The sequence below is a fragment of the Hypanus sabinus genome, chromosome 9, assembly GCF_030144855.1.
Source record: "Hypanus sabinus isolate sHypSab1 chromosome 9, sHypSab1.hap1, whole genome shotgun sequence".
Classification (NCBI taxonomy): Eukaryota; Metazoa; Chordata; class Chondrichthyes; order Myliobatiformes; family Dasyatidae; genus Hypanus; species Hypanus sabinus.
In genome coordinates, this window is record NC_082714.1 from 13311130 (window position 1) to 13331583 (window position 20454).

The 20454-nt window shown below is 43.0% G+C and overlaps 2 protein-coding genes across 4 annotated transcripts in view; one reads left to right on the top strand and one right to left on the bottom strand.

The window, feature by feature from the left end:
- slc5a10 (solute carrier family 5 member 10) overlaps nt 1-20454 on the top strand; it is a 197587-nt gene that overhangs the window by 84550 nt on the left and 92583 nt on the right. For all 3 annotated transcript variants that reach the window (XM_059979069.1, XM_059979067.1, XM_059979068.1), the window contains exons 7-9: nt 5807-5887; nt 13450-13655; nt 15434-15569. In XM_059979069.1, coding sequence (XP_059835052.1) covers nt 5807-5887; nt 13450-13655; nt 15434-15569 — 423 coding nt within the window. The remainder of the gene's footprint in view (nt 1-5806; nt 5888-13449; nt 13656-15433; nt 15570-20454) is intronic.
- The window catches only part of LOC132399102 (protein FAM83G-like), a 57508-nt gene continuing 50715 nt past the window's right edge, over nt 13662-20454 (bottom strand). The window contains exon 5 of the mRNA XM_059979066.1: nt 13662-14221. Within this exon, the coding sequence (XP_059835049.1) occupies nt 13772-14221 (450 nt within the window). The 3' untranslated portion in view covers nt 13662-13771. The remainder of the gene's footprint in view (nt 14222-20454) is intronic.

Genomic DNA, 20454 nt, shown 5'->3' on the forward strand with positions numbered 1-20454 from the left:
TCATGTACAAATTTTGATAACAAATTTACTTTGACTTGCAAAGGCTCTTGATATGATAAAGATGCAGTCTTGAATTGTCAATCTACGTCATCAGAGGGAGTATCTGACCTCTTTGTGGTGTGGGGATGGGTGAAGAAAGACGTGACAACAGTTTTGCAAACGGTCTCAGCAATTTTGCTGATGTTGATATGCCTCTGGAATTTGAGCAATGCTATTAGACAATAGACAATAGACAATAGGTGCAGAAGTAGACCATTCGGCCCCTCGAGTCTGCACTGCCATTCTGAGATCGTGGCTGATCATTCACTATCAATACCCAGTCCCTGCCTTGTCCCCATATCCCTTGATTCCCCTATCCATCAGATATCTATCCAGCTCCTTCTTGAAAACATCCAGAGAATTGGCCTCCACCGTCTTCCGAGGCAGTGCATTCCACACCTCCACAACTCTGGGAGAAGAAGCTCTTCCTCAACTCTGTTTTAAATAACTGACCACTTATTCTCAATCCATGCCCTCTGGTACTGGACTCTCCCAACATCTGGAACATATTTCCTGCCTCAATCCTATCAAATCCTTTAATTATCTTAAACGTTTCAATCAGATCCCCTCTCAATCTCCTCAATTCCAGCGTGTACAAGCCCAATCTCTCCAATCTCTCTGCGTAAGACAGCCCTGCCATCCCAGGAATCAACCTAGTGAATCTACGCTGCACTTCCTCAATTGCCAGAATGTCCTTCCTTAAACCTGGAGACCAAAACTGTACACAATATTCCAGGTGTGGTCTCACCAGGGCCTTGTACAAATGCAAAAGAACATCCTTGCTCTTGTATTCAATTCCCCTTGTAACAAAGGCCAACATTCCATTTGCCCTCTTCACTGCCTGTTGCACTTGCTCATTCACCTTCATTGACTGGTGAACTAGGACTCCTAGGTCTCTTTGGTATCTGTGTGATTAGTAAGGAATGAAGGAAATACTAGTGTGTTATTTCATGATTTCCCTCTGTGATCTATAATTAAGACTCAACCCACCCTGAAAATCTCCAAACTTGGCATAAGGGAAGCTTCACCATCTGGAGCAGTCCTCTTCTCATCACTAACATTAGTCTAAGTCATTGTAAATTTATTATCAAATACAGATAATAATCAAGGACACTTCCCACCTAGCCAACACACTTTTTGTGCCTCTTCCTTCTGGGCAAAAGTTCAGGAGCTTGAAGATTCATACGGCTAGATTTAGGAACAGCTTCTTTCCAACTGTGATAAGACTGCTGAACGGATCCTGACCCGGATCTGGGCCGTACCTTCCAAATATCTGGACCTGACTTGCACTACCTTACTTTCCCTTTTCTATTTTCTAGTTATGATTTATAATTTAAATTTTTATTATATTTACTTCGATTTTTACTCCAGGGAGCGCAAAGCATCAAATATCACTGTGATGATTGTACGCTAGTGTCAATTGTTTGGTGACAATAAAGCAAAGTAAAGTAAAGATACGTCACCATATACTACTGTGAGATTCATTTTCTTGTGGACATTTACAGGAATATAATATAAAAAATACAATAGAGTTTAAGGAAAAGCTACACATAAACAAAGACGGAACAACAACCAATGTGCAAAAGAAGACAAATCATGCAAATAATAAGAGGAGGTACAGCAGCCTGAAGACCCACACTGAATATTTTAGGAAGAACCTCTTCCTCTCCACCATCAGATTTCTGAACGGCTCATGAACCCAAGAACACTACCTCACCATTCCACTTTGCATTGTGTCGCACAGAGGCATAGTGGTTAGTGAAACACTATTACAGTGCCAACAACCTCTGATTGGGATTCGATTCCCACCGCTGTCTGTAAGGATTTTGTATGTTATCCCTGTGACTGCGTAGGTTTCCTCCTCGTGCTCTGGTTTCCTCCCACTTCAAAAAGACATACGGCTTAGGGTTAGCAAGCTGCACACAGTCTACTAACCGGAACAACTTTGTTGGTGATGGAAGCATGGCAACAGTTTTCAATGTTGGTCGATGACGCAAATTACCCATTTTACCTGAATGTTTTGATGTTTCAAAGTACATGTGACAAATAAAGTTAATCTTTTGTTTTTGTAACTTCTAGTAACTTTTTTATTTGTTGCAATGCACGGCTGCTAAAAACAATACATTTCACAACAAGCTGGCGCATGGATGATAGAAAAATTGAGAGACAGAGGAGGGAAGGGTTAGATTTATCTTTGTGTGGGTTAAAAGGCTGGCACAACATTGTGGGCAGAAGGGCTGTACTGTGCTTTAATGTTCTATGTTCTCTACGTCAGTGGTAATAAACTTGGTTCTGATTCTACGGGCTGAATATTACGAGCGTCAACTGCTGAATCATTTTTCACAACACACACCTGACACTTGGTTTAGAATGACAATCAGGCCACAAGGTCTTCCGGACTGGGAAGTGGAAGACATCACAATGATGTAATCTTTTTCTAAAGTTAGATTTAAAGCACAGAGCTTTATTCTATGACTACTAATACATAATGCTAATGTAGCGTGACCAGTCTCCAACATTTTTACTAGGTGACCTTCAGCAGAAAGTTGTGACTTACTCATGCTTGACTTGCTGTGTCAGACAAGCTTGGAGAACACAGTTCTTATCCTTTGAAAAATGCACAGCTTCATCTAGCATCCATGATTGTTCACAGCTTCTATTTTGGTGCTCAAGAAGTATTTAATAGCAAATGTAAGAGCAGAATTAGGCCATTCAGCTTAAGGAACCTGCTCTACAATTCCATTGTGTCTGAATTATTATTCCACTCAAACCCATTCTCCAGTCTTCTCCCCATAACTTTTGAAGCCCTTACTAATCAAGAACCTGTCAATCTCCACTTTAAATATACCCAGTGACTTGGCTTCTAAAATCAACTACTGCAATGAGTACCACAGATTCACCAGTCTCTGGCTAAAGAAATTCCTCCTCATTTCTGTTCTAAAGGTTCAAAGGTTCATTTTATTATTAAAGTATGCCTATACAACACAACACTGATATTCATCTTCTCCAGGTAGCCACAAAATACAGTCAAATCACAGGAGTTGCAAAAGGGACTCCCTTCTCTTCTGAAGCTGTGCCCTGTTTCGTAGACTCCCCACTATAGGAAACATCCTCTCCATGTCCAGCATATCCAAGCCTTTCAATATTTGATAACATTCTATGAGATCCCCCTCACTCTTCTAAACTCCAGTGAAGTTCTTCACTTTGTCAAAGTTGCTGGGTGCAGTGGTTTATAAGGAAGCGTTTGTATAGAATTGGGGAAGATCACAGGGAAAATTGGATTATTTGAATAGATTGCCAGAACCAACAAAATGTGGGCTTTCAAGATAATTGACCAGGAAGCCATTTCTAACTTCGAAGTGGAATGTGTCCTTGGAGCAGGGTAGCTGTTCGTGAGAATGATGAAAACCTATGATAGAAAGGGTCTGTGCAAGGGCTGATCAATAGAAGGCAGAAGACAGACTCGCACTGAAGTGCCATATTGTACAAATAATAGATTTCCATCATTAGCATCAGAGCCGAAAGAATTAATTCTTCAGATCTGAAGCATCTTCACATTTTTTTTTCACTTATGGGTTAATTCTACACTGAACTTGTTAAAAAGGAACTAAACAAATGGAGACAGAGATTGCTGGAAACCCTCAGCAGTTCAGACTGCACCTGTTGGAAGGAACACATATGAGCAACAACTACAAAATTTTCTGGAGGAGCTCAGCAGGTCAGGCAGCATCTATGGAGATGAAATGAACAGTCCACAATTTGGACTGAGACCTTTCATCAGGACTTAATGACAAAATCTGTTTCTTCTGCTGAGTTCAACAACTGAGTGTTTCCAGCATTTTGCCTTATGAGAATAGGTTGAGTGAACTTGGCCTTTTCTCCTTGGGGAGATGGAGGATGAGAGGTGACCTGATAGAGGTGTACAAGATGATGAGAGGCATTGATCGTGTGGATAGTCAGAGGCTCTTTCCCAGGGCAGAAATGGTTGCCACAAGAGCACACAGGTTTAAGGTGCTGGGGAGTAGGTACAGAGGAGATGTCAGGGGTAAGTTTTTTACTCAGAGTGTGGTGAGTATGTGGAATGGGCTGCCGGCAACGGTGGTGGAGGCGGATATGATAGGGTCCTTCAAGAGGCTTTTAGATAGGTACATGGAGCTTAGTAAAATGGAGGGCTATAGGTAAGCCTAGTGATTTCTAAGGTAGGGACATGTTCGGCACAACTTTGTGGGCTGAAGGGCCTGCATTGTGCTGTAGGTTTTCTGTCTTTCTATTTCAGATTTCCTGAATCGTCAGATCTTTTTTTGTACGGGTTCCGAATATGCAGCATGGTAGCTTAGCGGTTAGCGTAACACTACTACAGCACCAGCGACCCAGGTTCAATCCCGCTGCTCTTCTGCTGTAAGGAGTTTGCATGTTCTCCCCAAGTGCTTTGGTTTCCTCCCGTGCTGCAAAGACATGAAGATTAATAGGTTAAAAGGTTGTTGCTGTTGAGTGCCATTGAGTCTATGGATGGTGCTCCCGTGGCAAGATACAGAAGTAGATTGCCGGGCCTTTCTTCCATGTAGAGACTGCTCCAGTCCGGGATTCAGGGCCTGGCCAGATTCAAACTCAGGGTCATACGCCTTGAAGTCCAGTACTGATGTCACTACACCACCCGCCAGCCCAAAGGTTAAAAGGTTACATGGGTGTAATTGGATGGCATGGGATCATTGCGCCAGAAGGGCCTGGTACCAAGCTGTATCTATGAATAAAATCTACAGTACTGTGCAAAAGTCATAGGCATATATATATATATATATATATATATATATATATATAAAAAGCTAGGTTACCTAAGACTTTTAATGTAACACATATAAAATGCTGGAGGAACTCAGCAGGCCAAGCAGCATCTATGGAAAAGCATGAACAAGCAATGTTTTTGAGGTCTCGGCCCAAAACGTTGACTGTTTGCTCTTTTCCATAGATGCTGCCGGGCCTGCTGAGTTCCTACAGCATTTTGTGTGTGTTGCTTTGGATTTCCAGCATCTGCAGATTTTCTCTTGTTTGTGCCTAACACTTTTGCACAGTACTGTAGTAATTTTATGTATTGAACTGTACTGCTGCTGCAATAAAAATAAACAAATTTCATTACATATATGAGTGATGATAAAACTGATTCTGGTATGGGTCTCTATTGTGGACTGAGAGTGGGAAGGGGGCAGGAAGAGGGGAATCATGGTTAGGAAAAGGGGAAGGGAGAGGGGAGGATGCAGGAAGCACCAGAGAGACATCCTGTAATGAACAATAAACCACTTGTTTGGATTCAAATAAGCTTGCCCGGTGTCTCAGGGTGTGTCAGCATTTCTTCTCTCCCACATCCTTGTCACATCACTCCACCCTCGACTTTCCAAACATCCTTTGCTCCCATCAGCTTTGCTCCGTGTTGACAAATACAGAACTGTGTAAAACGTCTTAGCTATATATCATATATGTGCTTAAGAGGTTTGTACAGTACTCTGTCTTAAAAGATTTCTTTAATCTTCTTACATTCAATCTACTTTGAAAACTGTAACCCCTCCATTCTTCCCCATTTCTGAGGAAGAGTCCCAGGCCTGAGATATTAACCGATTTCTCCTTCCACAGATGCTGCTTGACTGGATGGATTCTTCCAGCACTTTTGACTTTGTTACACCAGCATGAGATCTTATTAGGTGTTCAATCTATTCTGCGGTGTTGACGAGCAAGGATAATAACTTAGTTTCATTCTGTTTTGATCTGGTTTCAGGTGGCCTGGCTGCTGTTATTTACACTGATACTCTTCAGGCACTCGTCATGATTATCGGAACGGTGATACTGACCATTACAGGTAACTTTTGACCACTAGTTTACTGGCATGACTGTGAGGGAGCAGATTTACTCTCAATTCACTAATGAGGTGGTCTTTCCTCATTTGTTTCGGGACAGTCTAATGCATTTTATAGATAGGGAGCTTACAAGACTTGAGTTAGGGGGAAAAGTTGAGTTGGGTGGACTTTATTCTCAGGAGCAGAGGAGAATGAAGGGAGATTTGATGGAGGTTGGCAAAAAGATGAGGGGTATAGATTGCTTTAATAGAAGCAAGCTTGGGTGAGACTAGAACTAGAGTTCGTAGGTTAAGAGTGAAAGGTGAACTGGTTCTGGGGAACTTATTCACACAGAGGGTGGTGAGTGTGGAACGAGCTGCCAGAAGAAGTAACGGATGTGGGTTCGATTTCAACATTTAAGAGAAATTTGGATAAGTGTGTGGATTTGAGGATGTGGAGATCTGTATGGTCCCAAGTGTGGGTCAATGGAACTAGGTGGAATAACAGTTTGGCACAGACCTGATAGGCCTAAGGCCCCTTTTTATGGTGCTCGATGACCAGAAGAGATTGCTTTTTCTGGCTTGTGTAATTGGACAGTGAAGTGAGGAGGTCACAGATTTAGCATAAAAACTCAGGCATTTTGGACTGAGATGAAGAGGAATTTCTCTGTTTAGGGAATTGCAAATCTTTAAGATGCTCTTTGAAAGAAGTCTATAGATGTCATATTATTGAGAATATCTTTAGTGTTGACTAAAAGTGCATTAATAATTAAAAACATTAAATTAAGTCATAATTGTGTCCAGTTCTGATCAGCACATTACAGGAAGAATATGGGAGCTTTGAAGAAGGTACGAAGAGGTTCACCAGGATGTTGCCTGGGTTACGGAGTGCTACTAAAAGGAGAGGTTGGACAAGCTTTGATTGTTTTCTCTGGAGTGTTGAAGGCTGAGGTGTGACCTGATAAGATTTCTATAAAATTATGAGATATAAATGGGTAGTCAGTGTCCTACTCGATGTAAAATATCAAATACTGAGGGCGTAGCTGAGGGGGAAATGCTGAAGGCAATGTGCAGGGGAAGTCTTCCTTTACACAGAGAGTGGTGGGCCCTTTGAATGTACTGCTGGGATGCAGACATAATAGTTTAAAAGACCTCTAGATAGTGTCATGATAGGATGCAATGACCAAGATTAGAGAGTTTGACTAATGAGGATAAATTGAGTGAGCCAGGGCTTCTATCTGTGGAAAGGAGTTTGAGAGGTGACCTGATAGAGGTGTACAAGATGACAAAGAGACATAGATTGAGTGGACAGCCAGAGACTTTTTGCCAGGGTAGAAATGGCTAATATGAGGGACCACAATGTTAAGGTGATTGGAGGAAAGTATAGGAGGGATATTAGGGGTAGGTTTTTTACACTGAGCATGGTGAATGCCCTGTCAGGGATGGTGGTAGAGGCAGATACATTTGGGGCAGTTAAGGAACTCTTAGGTAAGCACATGAAAATAGGTGGTTATGTAGGAGGGAAAGGGTTAGATTGGTTTTTAAAAGAGGTTATAGGGTCAACATAACATCACGAGCCAAAGGGCCTGTACGGTGCTGTAATTTTCTAAGTTTTAAAACAAAACAATACAGGCCCTTCAGCCCACAATATTGTGCTGACATTCTAACCTCCTCACTTCCACTTTCTCAGCGTTGAACTGTTATGCACTATGTCCTCTGTAGGGAAGGGATGGATACAGACCATGTGCAGGCAGATTGCTTCAGTTTAATTTGGTCAGCACACACGTTATGGGCTGAAGGGCCTGCTCCTGTGCTGTACTGTTCCATAAATTTTTGTAAAAGAAGGAACTTGGGGAAATAGGGTTTGAATGGATTAATGCTATTGGAATTTACTCGGAAAAATATAATGTTTTAAACAGGATATTAAATTGGATGGATAGGTGAAGCTGGACTGAAATATTCCTGCCATCCCAAATTCCCCTGGCATGTGAAAAGAATGATTAACTTTCAGAGACGTGGCTGGGAAGGACAGGTTTTACTCACTGACAGAGTAGTATTTATTTTAAGTGTCTGCAGGTTGAGTTTAATCTGATGTTGCTGGTCCCAGATTCACTGCTGCCAGTTCTGCAACAACTCAGCAAGGCCCATCTCACTGAAGTGAGCCACCAGCCGGCCTGTGAACAACCTGTAAAAATAGCTACACTCCCACTGTGCCTGACAAATAAGCTAATCGAGAATGAGCTGGTCAAAAGGGCCAGCAAGAAAAATGGAGGGGCATGGGCTGCGTAGGAGGGAAGAATGAGATTGATGGTGGGAGTAAGTTTTAATAGGTCAGCACGACATTGTGGGCTATAGTGCCCATACTGTGCTGTGCTCTACTATGCTTTATGAACCCACACCTTCACCACTGACCTTAGAGAGGGTGCCACAAGCACATAATAGAATTATTCTAGGGCTCAATTAATAACACAACGAAGACAGTTTTACTAACCGTAAAAGCACCTCCACACCATCCGCCTCAAGAGGGACATCCCGGAGGCCAAATATTTTAATTCTGATCTCCATTCCCATTCTGACATGTCAGTCCACAGTTTCCTCTTATGCTGAGGTGAGGCTACCCTCAGGGTGGGAGAGCAACACCCTATGTTCTGCCTGGGTACCCTCCAACCTGATGGTATGAATATTGATCTCTCCTACACCCTACTCTATTACCCGCTCTTTTACTATTTCTCTTCTTCTCACCTGCCGATTACTTTCCCCTGGGTCTCCTCCTCCTCCCCTTTCTCCTGTGGTCCACTCTCCTCTCCTGTCAGATTCCTTCTTCCCCAGCCCTTGGTCTTTCCCACTCACTTGGCTTCACCTGTCACTTCCAGTTAGGCTCTGCCCCTCCCATACCCCACCTTTTTATCCCGGCATCTTCCCCCTTCCTCTCAGTCCTGGAGGGGTCTTGGCCTGAAACATCAACTATTTACTCTTTTCCACAGAGATAGCCTGACCTGCTGAGTTCCTCCAGCATTTTTGAGTGTGTTGCTTTGGATTTCCAGCATCTGCAGACTTACTTGAGTTTGTAACACACAAAATGTTGGAGCAACTCATCAGGTCAGGCTGTCACTGCAGGAGAATTAAGTTCTGATTCTGATGGAGGGTCTTGGCCCAAAACACCAACTTTTGATTTATTTTCATAGATCGTCCCTGACCTGCTGAGTTCTTCCAGCACTTTGTGTGTTATTTAGTCATAGAGAAGTACAACATAGAAACAGACCTTTTGGCCTATTAAGCACATGCTGAAACAATTTAACCTACCTAGTCCCATCGATCCGCACTGGGACCATAACCTTCCAAACCCCTACTGTCCATGTACCTATTCAAACTTCTCTTAAAAGTTGAAATTGAGCTTGTGCTGGCAGCTCATTCCACATTCACATGACCCTCTGAGTGAAGTTTCCCCTCATGTTCCCCTTAAACTTTTCACCTTTCACCCTTAACCCATGACCTCTGGTCATAGTCCCAATCAACCTTGGTGTAAAAAGCATGCTTGGATTAGCCCTAACTATACCCCTCATAATTTTATATACCTACTTTATTACCCTGGATTACCAACATCTGAAGAATCTACTGTGTTTATTATCTTGGTAATGGGTGACATAGAATTTGATAAAACTCTGCATGCTCAGGACTAGCAGGTTTTAAGACCATAAAATATAGGAGCAGAATCAGGCCATTTGTCATGGCTGATCCACCATTTCATCATGGCTGACCCAATTTTTCTCTGAGCCCCAATCTCCTGCCTTCTCACCGTATCCCTCCATACCATAACCAATCACAAATCTACCAACTTCTACCGTAAGGACTTGGCCTCCATAGCTGCAAGTCGCAAACAATTCCACAGATTCGCTACACTCTGGCTAAACAAATTCCGTCTCCTCTCCGTTCTAAAAGGATGCCCCTCTGTTCTGAGGCTGTGTCCTCTGGTCTTAGACTCTCCTATTACAGGAAACATCATCTCCACATCCACTCTTATCAAAGCCTTTCAACATTCAATAGGTTTCAATGAGGTCACTCCTCATTCTTCTGAATTCTCGTGAATACAGGCCCAGAGCCATCAAACGCTCTTCATATGACAAACCATTCAATTCATATACATTGAGATGTTGCACAGTTGAGGAACAACCTCTCCAGTGAGCACTGAGAGTAAAGAGTGAGTTTACAGATATGCAGGAAATAGATACATTGACAATACAGTACCGTGCACAAGCCTTAGACCACTGGCAATATATTCTGTATGTGCCTATGAATTTTACACAGTACTGTGTTTCTGCCTCCACTGCCCTTTTAACAGAGAGTTCCAGATCCCAATACACATCAAGTGAAAAATGACATCCGCAGTGAGTCTGGGAAACGGGGCTCCACTGAAGTTAAGAGGGGGAGATGCACTAAGGGAAAAGAAATGGGACAGCAGGTGCCAGAGTTGCAACAAATGGGATAGTGGATTTTCATCAACTTAGAAGCATTTTCCTGTAAGCTGATGAGAACGTTCTTGCCATACAAAAATATGGCAATTTCTCCACTTCAATTTAATGTGGACCAATTTAACTTTGATTTTATAATGTTTGGTAAGGAGGCTGCAAGGAAACCATCTCCTCAGGAGAATCCACAAATGGAGAGTAACCATTTAGATTTCAGTAATTTAACTGGAAAAAAATTAAGATGGTGGGAAGATTAAAGGGGATTTTAATTTTCATACCATGGGCATGGGGATCTGGAACTCTGGTGGTGAAGGCAGAAGCCTTCACAATACAGTACTCCGTGAAAGTCTTAAGCACATATATATATATAGCTAGGGTGCCTAAGACTTTTGTACAGTCCTGTATTTGTCAATATGGAGTGGAGAATGAGTTTGTAAGTCTGGTAAGAGCAAAGGATAGTGAGGGTGGAGCGTCGCAGGTGTGTGGGTCAGAATGAGTGCCAGGGGCAGGGGGTGGCACAGGTGCAGACACACCCAGCCCCGAGACACCAGGCAAGGTCATTTGATTCCAAACAATTGGTTTATTGATCATTACAGAATGTCTCTCTGGTGCTTCCCACTCCCTCTCCTCTCCCTTCCCCTTTTCCCAACCATGATTCCCCTCTCCCTGCCCCCTTCCCACTCTCAAGCCACAACAGAGACGCATATCAGAATCAGGTTTATCACCACTCACACGTCATAAAATTTGCTTTTTTTTCTGGCAGCTGTACAGTGCAATATGCAAATATCTAAGGCATACTAGCTAAATACACAGTATGTACCTGAGGCTTTAGCACAGTACTGTATTTATGGACATCCACTTTAAAACACACCCTTGTGATCCCACAAGAATGGGATCAAGACCCAGCAAGTGAGATAGGCCCTAAGAGTCTGCTTTTGGTTACAATGTCCAAACGGGCTGATTTCTGTGTCAAAAATGTCTGTGATTCTGTGATTTATGTTGGAGTGAAATTGGAATATACCTCGGTTCATTTATGCTAAGGCAACCTGGAACCTGGTCCCCAGAGGAATGTGGGCTCCGAGGCAACTCTAGTTTGTCATGTTTTTGTGCGTGCCACAGGACTTGGTGTTGTGGTGGGTAGGTGGAGAAGCTGAGGATCGTATTAACCAGGAATGAATTAAGTAAACTCTTCCTTTGCAACATACACAGAATTCTAGAAGATCTTAGCAGATCCGGCAGCATCCATAGAAATGGATAGGCAGTCAATATTTCAGGTGGAGACACTTATTCAGGACTGAAAAGGAAAAGGGAAGACATCAGAATAACAAGGTGGAGGATGGGAAAGCAGACTAGCTGGAAGGTGATAGGTGAAGCCAGGTGGGTATGGAAAGGTAGAGGGCTGGAGAAGAAGGGAACTGACAGGAGAGGAGTGTGGACCGAAGGAGAAAGGGAAGGAGGGGAACTAGGGGAAGTGATAGGCAGGTGAGAAGCTGTAAAAGGACAGAGTGGGGACACTCTTCCTTTTCCTTATGAAGTTGATAAGAGTCATACAGCATGGAAACAGGCTCCTTGGACCATGTGATCCACGCCAAGATTCCCATCTAAACTAGCCCGACTTGCCCATAATTGGCCCATATTTTTCTCTCCATGTATCCGTCAAAGTATCTTTTAAATGCTGACATCGTACCTGCCTCAACCACTTCCATTGGCAGCTCATTAGATATACTGACCACCCTCTGCATGGAAAGTGTTGCCCCCCAGATTCCTATTAAACCTTTCCCCTCTCATGTTAAAGCTATGCCTTCTAGTTCTTGACTTCCCCACCCTGGGTGCATTCATCCTGTCAACATCCCTCATTCTGCAAAAGTCCAATGAAATATAGAAACCATCAGCTCAACCTCTCTCTGTAACTCAGTCTGAGTCCTAGCAACATTCTCTCAAATCTCCTCTGCACTCTCCTCAGCTTAATGGCACACTCAATCATTTATGAAACAATACGGTAAAGCCATAACCTATAAGATATAGAAGAACAAACAATCTGCAGATGCTGGAAATTCAAACAACACACACAAAATGCTGGTAGAATACAGCAGGTCAGGCAGCACCTATAGGGAGAAGCACTGTTGACGTTTCAGGCCGAGACCCTTCGTCAGGACTAACCGAAAGGCTACAAAAGAAGTAGACATTCAATCATGTTAGATTTTTTTTAAACCTTCCTTTCTCCCCGTAACAACACACACAAAATGCTGGTGGGACACAGCAGGCCAGGCAGCATCTATAAGGAGAAGCACTGTCGACGAAGGGTCTCCCTATAGATGCTGCCTGGCCTGCTGTGTTCCACCAGCATTTTGTGTGTGTTGTTTGAATTTCCAGCATCTGCAGATTTCCTCATGTTTTCTCCCCGTAACTCTCAATTCCCTTACCAATCACGAACCTAGGTACTGGAAGCACGGTGGAATTTGTGGGTCACCCCCCGGCGCATTAACACACTTCACTGTATGTTTCAATGCACATGTGACAAATAAAACTAACCTTTATCAATCTGTCTTAAACCCGCCCAACTATTGGGCTCCACGGCTCTCTGTGGCAATGAACCACACGTTCATTAGCCTCTGGCTGAAGAAATTCCTCCTCATCTCAGCTTCAAAAGGATGTCCCTTTAGACAGGATAATAAAGCAGCCATGTGGAGTAGACTCAATGGGCTGAATGGCCTATTTCTGCTCCTATGACGTAAGGCTTTGCAGTCGTAATCTGAGGCTGTGCCGTCAAATCTTGTACTCTCCTACAGATGGAAACATTCTCTTCACGTCCTCTCTGTCGGGCTTTTTGCTCTCGAGTGACAAGGATAAAATATGAAGCTTAATGAAACAAATTTATATGGTTTAAACAATAAATAAGAGAGGAACTGGAGAAGGAGCGTACATTCAGTTGACTCGGATGCCATTTTCAAAAACATTTATTGCACATAAGCACCGGCAGATACAAGACAAGTCGCTTTTCATACCCCTGAAACAATTCCACAGGCTCACTAACCAATATTGTTAAAATAATAATCCTAGCATATGTACTGTGGCGTTATAAGTTATCTTAAAAAAACTTTATTTACATTACTCCTGTAGCTTTTAACAAGATCGGAGGGTACCACAACCTGGAAAGTGTATACCTAAAGGCAGTTCCAAGAAAGATTATCGCTAATACGACATGCCACCTCCCCAGGGCTGATGCCATGCACCTCTTCAGGGATCCCATCTCAGGGGACCTTCCATGGACCGGCATGACCTTTGGTCTGACCATCCTAGCAACATGGTACTGGTGCACAGATCAGGTAAATGTAAACATGCTCCACCTCACATTCATTTGCCTTTTATGTACAATACTGGAAGCAGCTTTATTTTAACTTAAGGGGGCTTGTACCAGATCCCACACCTTGGCTCCAGGTGGTCATTTGGTCAGGGGCTTTCTGGAAGGCTCCGGACTGATTACTATCCTGTTGGCTGGCAACTTCAGCTTCAAGTTCCTCAACGTTGATAGCTTGGAGATCGAGAGCCCCAGAGGTGTGGTTGTACCTCCTGCAGACATATCCACCTTGGAAGAAACCTCTCGCTGGGGGGCAAGCTTCGTGTATGAATTGGTCGCTTTCAACCCCACTGTTGCGTCTTTGCTGTCATACAGCTTTTGTTCGTGGTGTTCGGGCACAGAAGAACGCACCAAGGATTTTTGGTAACTATTATGCAACAACCGTGAGACCAAAGGGTTGGCTGCCTCCCTTCTGTTTTTGCTCAGGTCGGGGCTCCTTGAAATGCTCTCCAGAGGTGGCCGAAAGCTCTGGTTGTTTGCTGCTGTCCTCACCAGATTGGTTGATGTCTTTGTGAACGCCGGGTACCTGTTCCTCTGTAACAGAGAAGAAGCATTTGTTAGAGATAAAGTTCTGGAGCTTCATGTTTTATGATACATACTGCTGCATTGGGATTAGCCAGAATTAGGCCACCTGTGTGCCCTTCCATTCATTATGATCACGGCCCGGGGAGTATGGGTCACCTCCTCGTCTGTGCCAATTCCCAACAGCCCTCAGTTCCCTGGTTTTCTGGAATTTCTCTGCTTCCTCTTTCCACATCCTCAGTGGCTTCCCAAACCCTCTGAGAACTCCACAGATTCACCATCATCTGTGAGAAGTACCTGCACAACTCTTTTCTAAATGACCATCCCCCAATCTTGCAACCATGCCCTCTTGCTTGAGATTCTCCCACTGGTGGAAACATCTCGACATTTACCCCGTCATGCTCCTGTAGAATAGAACTTCAATCTTAATCTAGAAACAAAATCAAATTATATGGAGTAACCATGCTCCAATGTTGACCAAAGCGTGGCATATCTCCCCGTTCAGAAAGTAACCACTTACTAAATAAAACTATTTTACATCCTATTCCACGATGCATTTTCTGCATCCATAAATCAAAGTTCCAAGTAGTAAAATTATTATCAAAGTATATATACGTCATCTCATACTACTGAGATTTATGTCTTTGCGAGCATTCATAGTAGATACAAAGAAGCACAATAAAATCAAACGACCAATGTGCTTAGGAAGACAAATTGTGCAATTACAAAGACCACATAATTAATAAAGAACTACCTAAATAGATAGGTAAATGTCAAATTAATTAATTAATCAATTAATTAATTAATTAATATTGAGATCATGAGCCGTAGATCCTTTGAAATTGGGTCCATAGATTGTGGAATAATTCTGCATTGAAAATGTTATAGCTCTAAATATTACACACACAAACTGCTGATGCACATCGGATATAGGAATATTAGGAACAGATGGAGATAATTCAGTGCATGTTGTCAGTCATGGCTAGATCATGGCTAATTTTCTGTACTTCAGGCTAATCTCAAGTCCCTTGTCTCATTCCTTGACTCCTTAATTAATAAATAGTTGAACTAATTTTTTTTCCCTATGCAGGTTCAGGTCAGGCATACTGTGAAGTACCACAGGTCAATCCTGATTTAATTCACGGCTTGAGGGACTAAATATGTCCTTCTTTCTTCGTCCTGAGCTGGAAATAAATTGATGGAAAATCGATTCATATTTCTTAGGTGATTGTTCAACGGTCACTATCGGCAAAGAACCTGAGCCATGCAAAGGGCGGCTCCATCCTGGCAAGTTATCTCAAGATGCTGCCGATGATATTCATAGTCATGCCCGGGATGATCAGCCGTGCCCTATTCCCAGGTAACGCAATCCAAGTAGTTGTCTTATGCAATACAGGCCACATGAAATGGCTCCTTATAATAAAGGTATTGTTATCACTTCATAAACTTTACGCAGAAACGGACACTGTTTCAACTTTCATTGGGAGGTGACTGCAATCGTTTTTATGGCCCACAGTTCCATTGAACGTTTTGACCTTTGCAATTGCTTTTCACTGTCAGAGTTGTGTGGGAAGGAAGACTAATGGATTAACTGCCAGTTTGAACCAGCTTCATTGTGGTGGGTAACCTCAGAGAACCGCAAAGTCCCACAGAACCTTCAAAAGTCAGGGATCATTCCCGTCACCCATGTGGAAGAATCTTTCGAGTCCAGATCTGTGCAATCAGCCACTTCCAAACACACTGCAACACAATTTACTAGCAAAGCTTCCTTTATTTAAAAACTAGACTGGTCACACGTACACCCAAACCTACAGTGAAATGCGATGTTTGCATCAAGGATTGTGGTGGAGGCGGCCCGCAAGTGTTGTTGCACTCCAGTATGCCTACAACTCACTACCCCTAACCCTGACCGTACGTCTTTTCCAATGGGATGAAAGTAGAGCACCTGGAGGGTCATGGGGAGAACGTACCAACTCTTTAGAGACAGCGGTGGGCATCGAAGCCCTATCAGGGGTCACTGGTGCTATGAAGCAGTGCTCTGACTGCTGTGCTACCATGCCACCCTAGATGCTGCGGTCTTACTCGGGGTCAAATGACACAAAAGCGCAATCTCAAAGAGCTAGGATTTAAACTGTGTGCATTTAGGGTGATTTGAAGGGAACTGGTAAGACAATACAGGGAATGGAGTGTTATCGTGACAGGCTAGTTTTTATTAAAGAGATTAGGAAGTTATGTACAAGAACAATGTACAAGTATACAGGTACTATGTATAATTTGGGTGTCGGGCGGTAATTCATTTTCCTAGAGAAACGGGGCTTTAGAACAGGATGCTCTATGAATTGGATGCTTTTAATTGTGTTTCAAAAAGGCAACAATTATACCCATGCCCAAGAAGAGCAGTGTGAGCTGCCTCATTGACTATTGTCCAGTAGGGCTCACGTCAATGGTGATAAGATGCTTTGAGAGGTCGGTCATGGCTAGAATCAGCATCTGTCTCAGGGAGGACTTGGACCCATTGCAATTTGCCTATCGCCACAATAGGTCTACTGCGGATGCGGTCTCCATGGCTCTCCACACAGCCTTGGATCACTTGGACAACACAAGTATCTACAGTATGTCAGGATGCTGTTTATTGACTGTAGCCCAGCAATTAACACCATCATTCCTACAGTACTGATTGAAAAGCTATGGACTCCAGGCCTCTCTACCTGCCTCTGCAACTGAATCCTCAACTTCCTAACTGGAAGACCATAATCTGTGCAAATTGGAAATGACATCTCCACTTCGCTGACAATAACCACTGGGGCACCTCAGGATTGTGTGCTTAGCCCACTGCTCCACTCTTTCTACACCCATGACTGTGTAACAAGGTGTAGCTCAGATGTCATCGATAAGTTTGCTGATGATACAACCACTGACGGCAGAAATTCCAGATAGTGGCAAAAGAGCAAATAGAGGCAAGATATTCCAGTTAGTTGAGTGATGTCACAGCAATAACCTTGCACTCAATGTCAACAAGAACTAGGAGTTGATTGTTGACTTCAGGAAGGGTAAGATGAGGGAACACAAACCCATTCTCATAGAGGGATCAGAAGTGGAAACAGTGAGCAATCTCAAGTTTCTAGGTGTCAATATCTCTGAGGATCTAATCTGCTCTTAACATATTGATGCAGCTACAAAGAAGGCAAGCCAGTTCATTCAGAGTTTGAGGAGGTTTGGCTTGTCAATTAAAACACTCATAAACGTCTACAAATGTACTGTGGAGAGCATTCTAACTGGCTGCTGCATCACCACCAGTATGGCCGGGGGAGGGGCTACTGCGCAAGATCGAAGTAAGTTGCAGAAACTTGTAAATTTAGTCAACTCCATCATTGGTACCAGCCTCCGCAGTATCCACGACATCTTCAAGGAGCAGTGTCTTATGAAGGAAGTGTCCATCATTAAGGATTCCCACCATCCAGGACATGCTCTCTTCACACTGTTACCATCGGGAAGGAGGTACAGAAGCCTGAAGACATACAGTCAGCAATTCAGGAACAGCTTCTTCCCCTCTGCCATCAGATTTCTAAATGGGCATTGAGCCCATAAGAACTGCCTCACTACTTTTTTTGCACTATTTATTTTAACTCTGATGCTTTTTCTCTATGCCACACACACAAAATGCTGGAGGAACTCAGCAGGCCAGACAGTATCTATGGGAAAAAGTACATTTTCATTGATGCCTCCTGGCCTGCTGAGTTCCTCCAGCATTTTGTCTGTGTTGCTTGGATTTCCAGCATCTGCAGATTTTCTCTTGTTTGTTTTATTTTTCTATATATTTATTTATCATGTATTTATCATTGTACCACTGCCATAAAGTTAACAAATTTCACAACATATGCCAGTGATATTAAGTTGATTTTGATTCTGATTATATTCATCTTGTGTACCTGCTCTGAGTTCACCGGTTCCAGTTATATAGCTGTGGCTGTATGTTCTCGCAGAGTGGCATGGTAGTATAGCGGTTGGCATAACATTATTGCAATGCCAGCAACCTGGGTCAAAATACACCACTGTCTATAAGCCATTTGTACATTCTCCCCATGGTCATGTGGATTTCCTCTGGGTGCTCCAGCGTTCTCCCACATTCCAAAGACATATGGGTTTGTGGATCAATTGGTCGGCACGGGCTCATTGGGCCTGTTACCGTGCTGTATCTATAAATCTAGAACACTTTGGTCCAGACTGGGTCAGGATATGCTGAACCATGCCAGCCGAGCTCAGTACTGAGGAGCAACAATCGGCTGGAGAAACTCAGCAAGGTGAGCAGCCTCTGTGGTAGGAAAGAAACTACAGCCATTTTGGGTTGACTCCCTTGAACTTGCTTGTGCTTTCTGCAAGATGACGGTTGATGTGATTGTGACCCCTCTCTAAACTTTCCCAATCCATCTTACCTATTGAAATGGTGCAGAGGAGATTTACCAGGATAATGCCTCGATTGGAGAGCATGCCTTATGAGAGTAGGTTGAGTGATCTAGGACTTTTTCTCTTTGGAGTGAGGGAGGATGAGAGGGGACTTGATAAGAGGCGTACAAGATGGTAAGAGGAATAGATTAAGTAGATGGCTAGAGACTTTTTCTCAGGATGGAAATGGCTAATATGAGGAGGCATAATTTGAAGGTGATTGTAGGTGTTGTCTGAAGCAAGGTTTTTTTTTTACAAAGAGTGGTGGTATAAGAAATGCCCTACTAGGGATGGTGGTAGAGGCAAATATGAGGGGTGATTGATAAGTTTGTGGCCTAAGGTAGGAGTCAATTTTAGAAAACCTAGCACATTTATTTTTCAACATTGTCTCCTCCTACATGTACACACTTAGTCCAGTGGTCGTGGAGCGTACGGATCTTGGACCTCCAGAAAGAGTCCACAGCAGGGGTGATTGATAAGGTAGAAGGAGATGAGTTATACAGTTCTCGTTACATGCACATGCAGTTCAACTCTTTGAGTGATTATGCATAAAGTTTGAAGTCAATAACTCATCAGGTAGAAGATGAGTTAGTAACTTCAAACTCTCTGCATAATCACTCAAAGAGTTGACCTGCATGAGCATATAACAAGAGCTGTATAACTCATCTCCTTCTACCTTAGGCCACAAATGTATCAATCACCCCTGCTGTGGGCACTTTCTGGAGGTATAAGATCCGTATGCTCCATGACCGCTGGACTAAGTGTGTACATGTAGGAAGGGACTATGTTGAAAAAAAAAATGTACTAGGTTTTCCAAAATTGACTCCTTCTACCTTAGGCCACGAACATATCAATCACTGCTCGTACATTGGGGGCATATTAAATAGATGTATGAATAATAGTAAAATGGAGGGCTAAGTAGGAGGGAAGTGTTAGATCTAAGTAGTTTAAAAGGTTGGCACAACATCATGGACTGGAATGGATTAGATAAATCTTGGAGTAGGTTGAAAGTTCAGTACAATATTGTGAACTGAAGGCGCTATCCTGTGCTGTAATGTTCTGTTCTATGTAAGTGACATTCTCGAGTTATAGGTTAGAAGACTATTTTTAAGTGCCTTACCACCCCCTCCCCACCATTCCTGAGAGCTTCTGCTGTGAGCTAAGCCCAAAGACTGCTTCATGTTACAAGCAGTGGGTGCCTGTAATCCAGGCAGAATGTTCCCAGTTGCCCTTGATAACTTTCCAGCCCTTTCAGAAGGCAAGAACCACATTCTTCTCCCTGTTTGAAACTGTGTGGAGCTGGGAGAGATTTTCCTTGGCCATAGAACTTCCTGCAACAGTTGGATGGGGGGAATTGGTTTATTATTGTCACATGTACCAAGGTACAGTGAAAAGCTTATCTTGAATACAGTTCATATACAGTTTATCAAGTCATTACACAGTGCAATGAGTTAGAACAAAGTAGAAGAATAACAATGCAGAATAAAATGTAACTACTACAGAGAAAAATGAAGTACAGGTAGACAATAAGGTCCAAGATCCTAAACACAATAGATTCCGAGAATGCTGGAATGCACAAAATACTGGAGGAACTCAGCAGGTCAGGCAGTACCTATGGAATGAAATAAACAGTCGACATTTCAGTTCAAGACCTGATGAACTTGCTGAGTTCCTCCAGTAATTTTTAGGTGTAAGATTAAGAGGACATTATTGTATTAAGGAACCAGAATCAGAGAGAGAAGGAAAGAAGAAGCAGGCTATCCAGCCCACCAGATCCACACTGACCATTAATCGTGTATTTA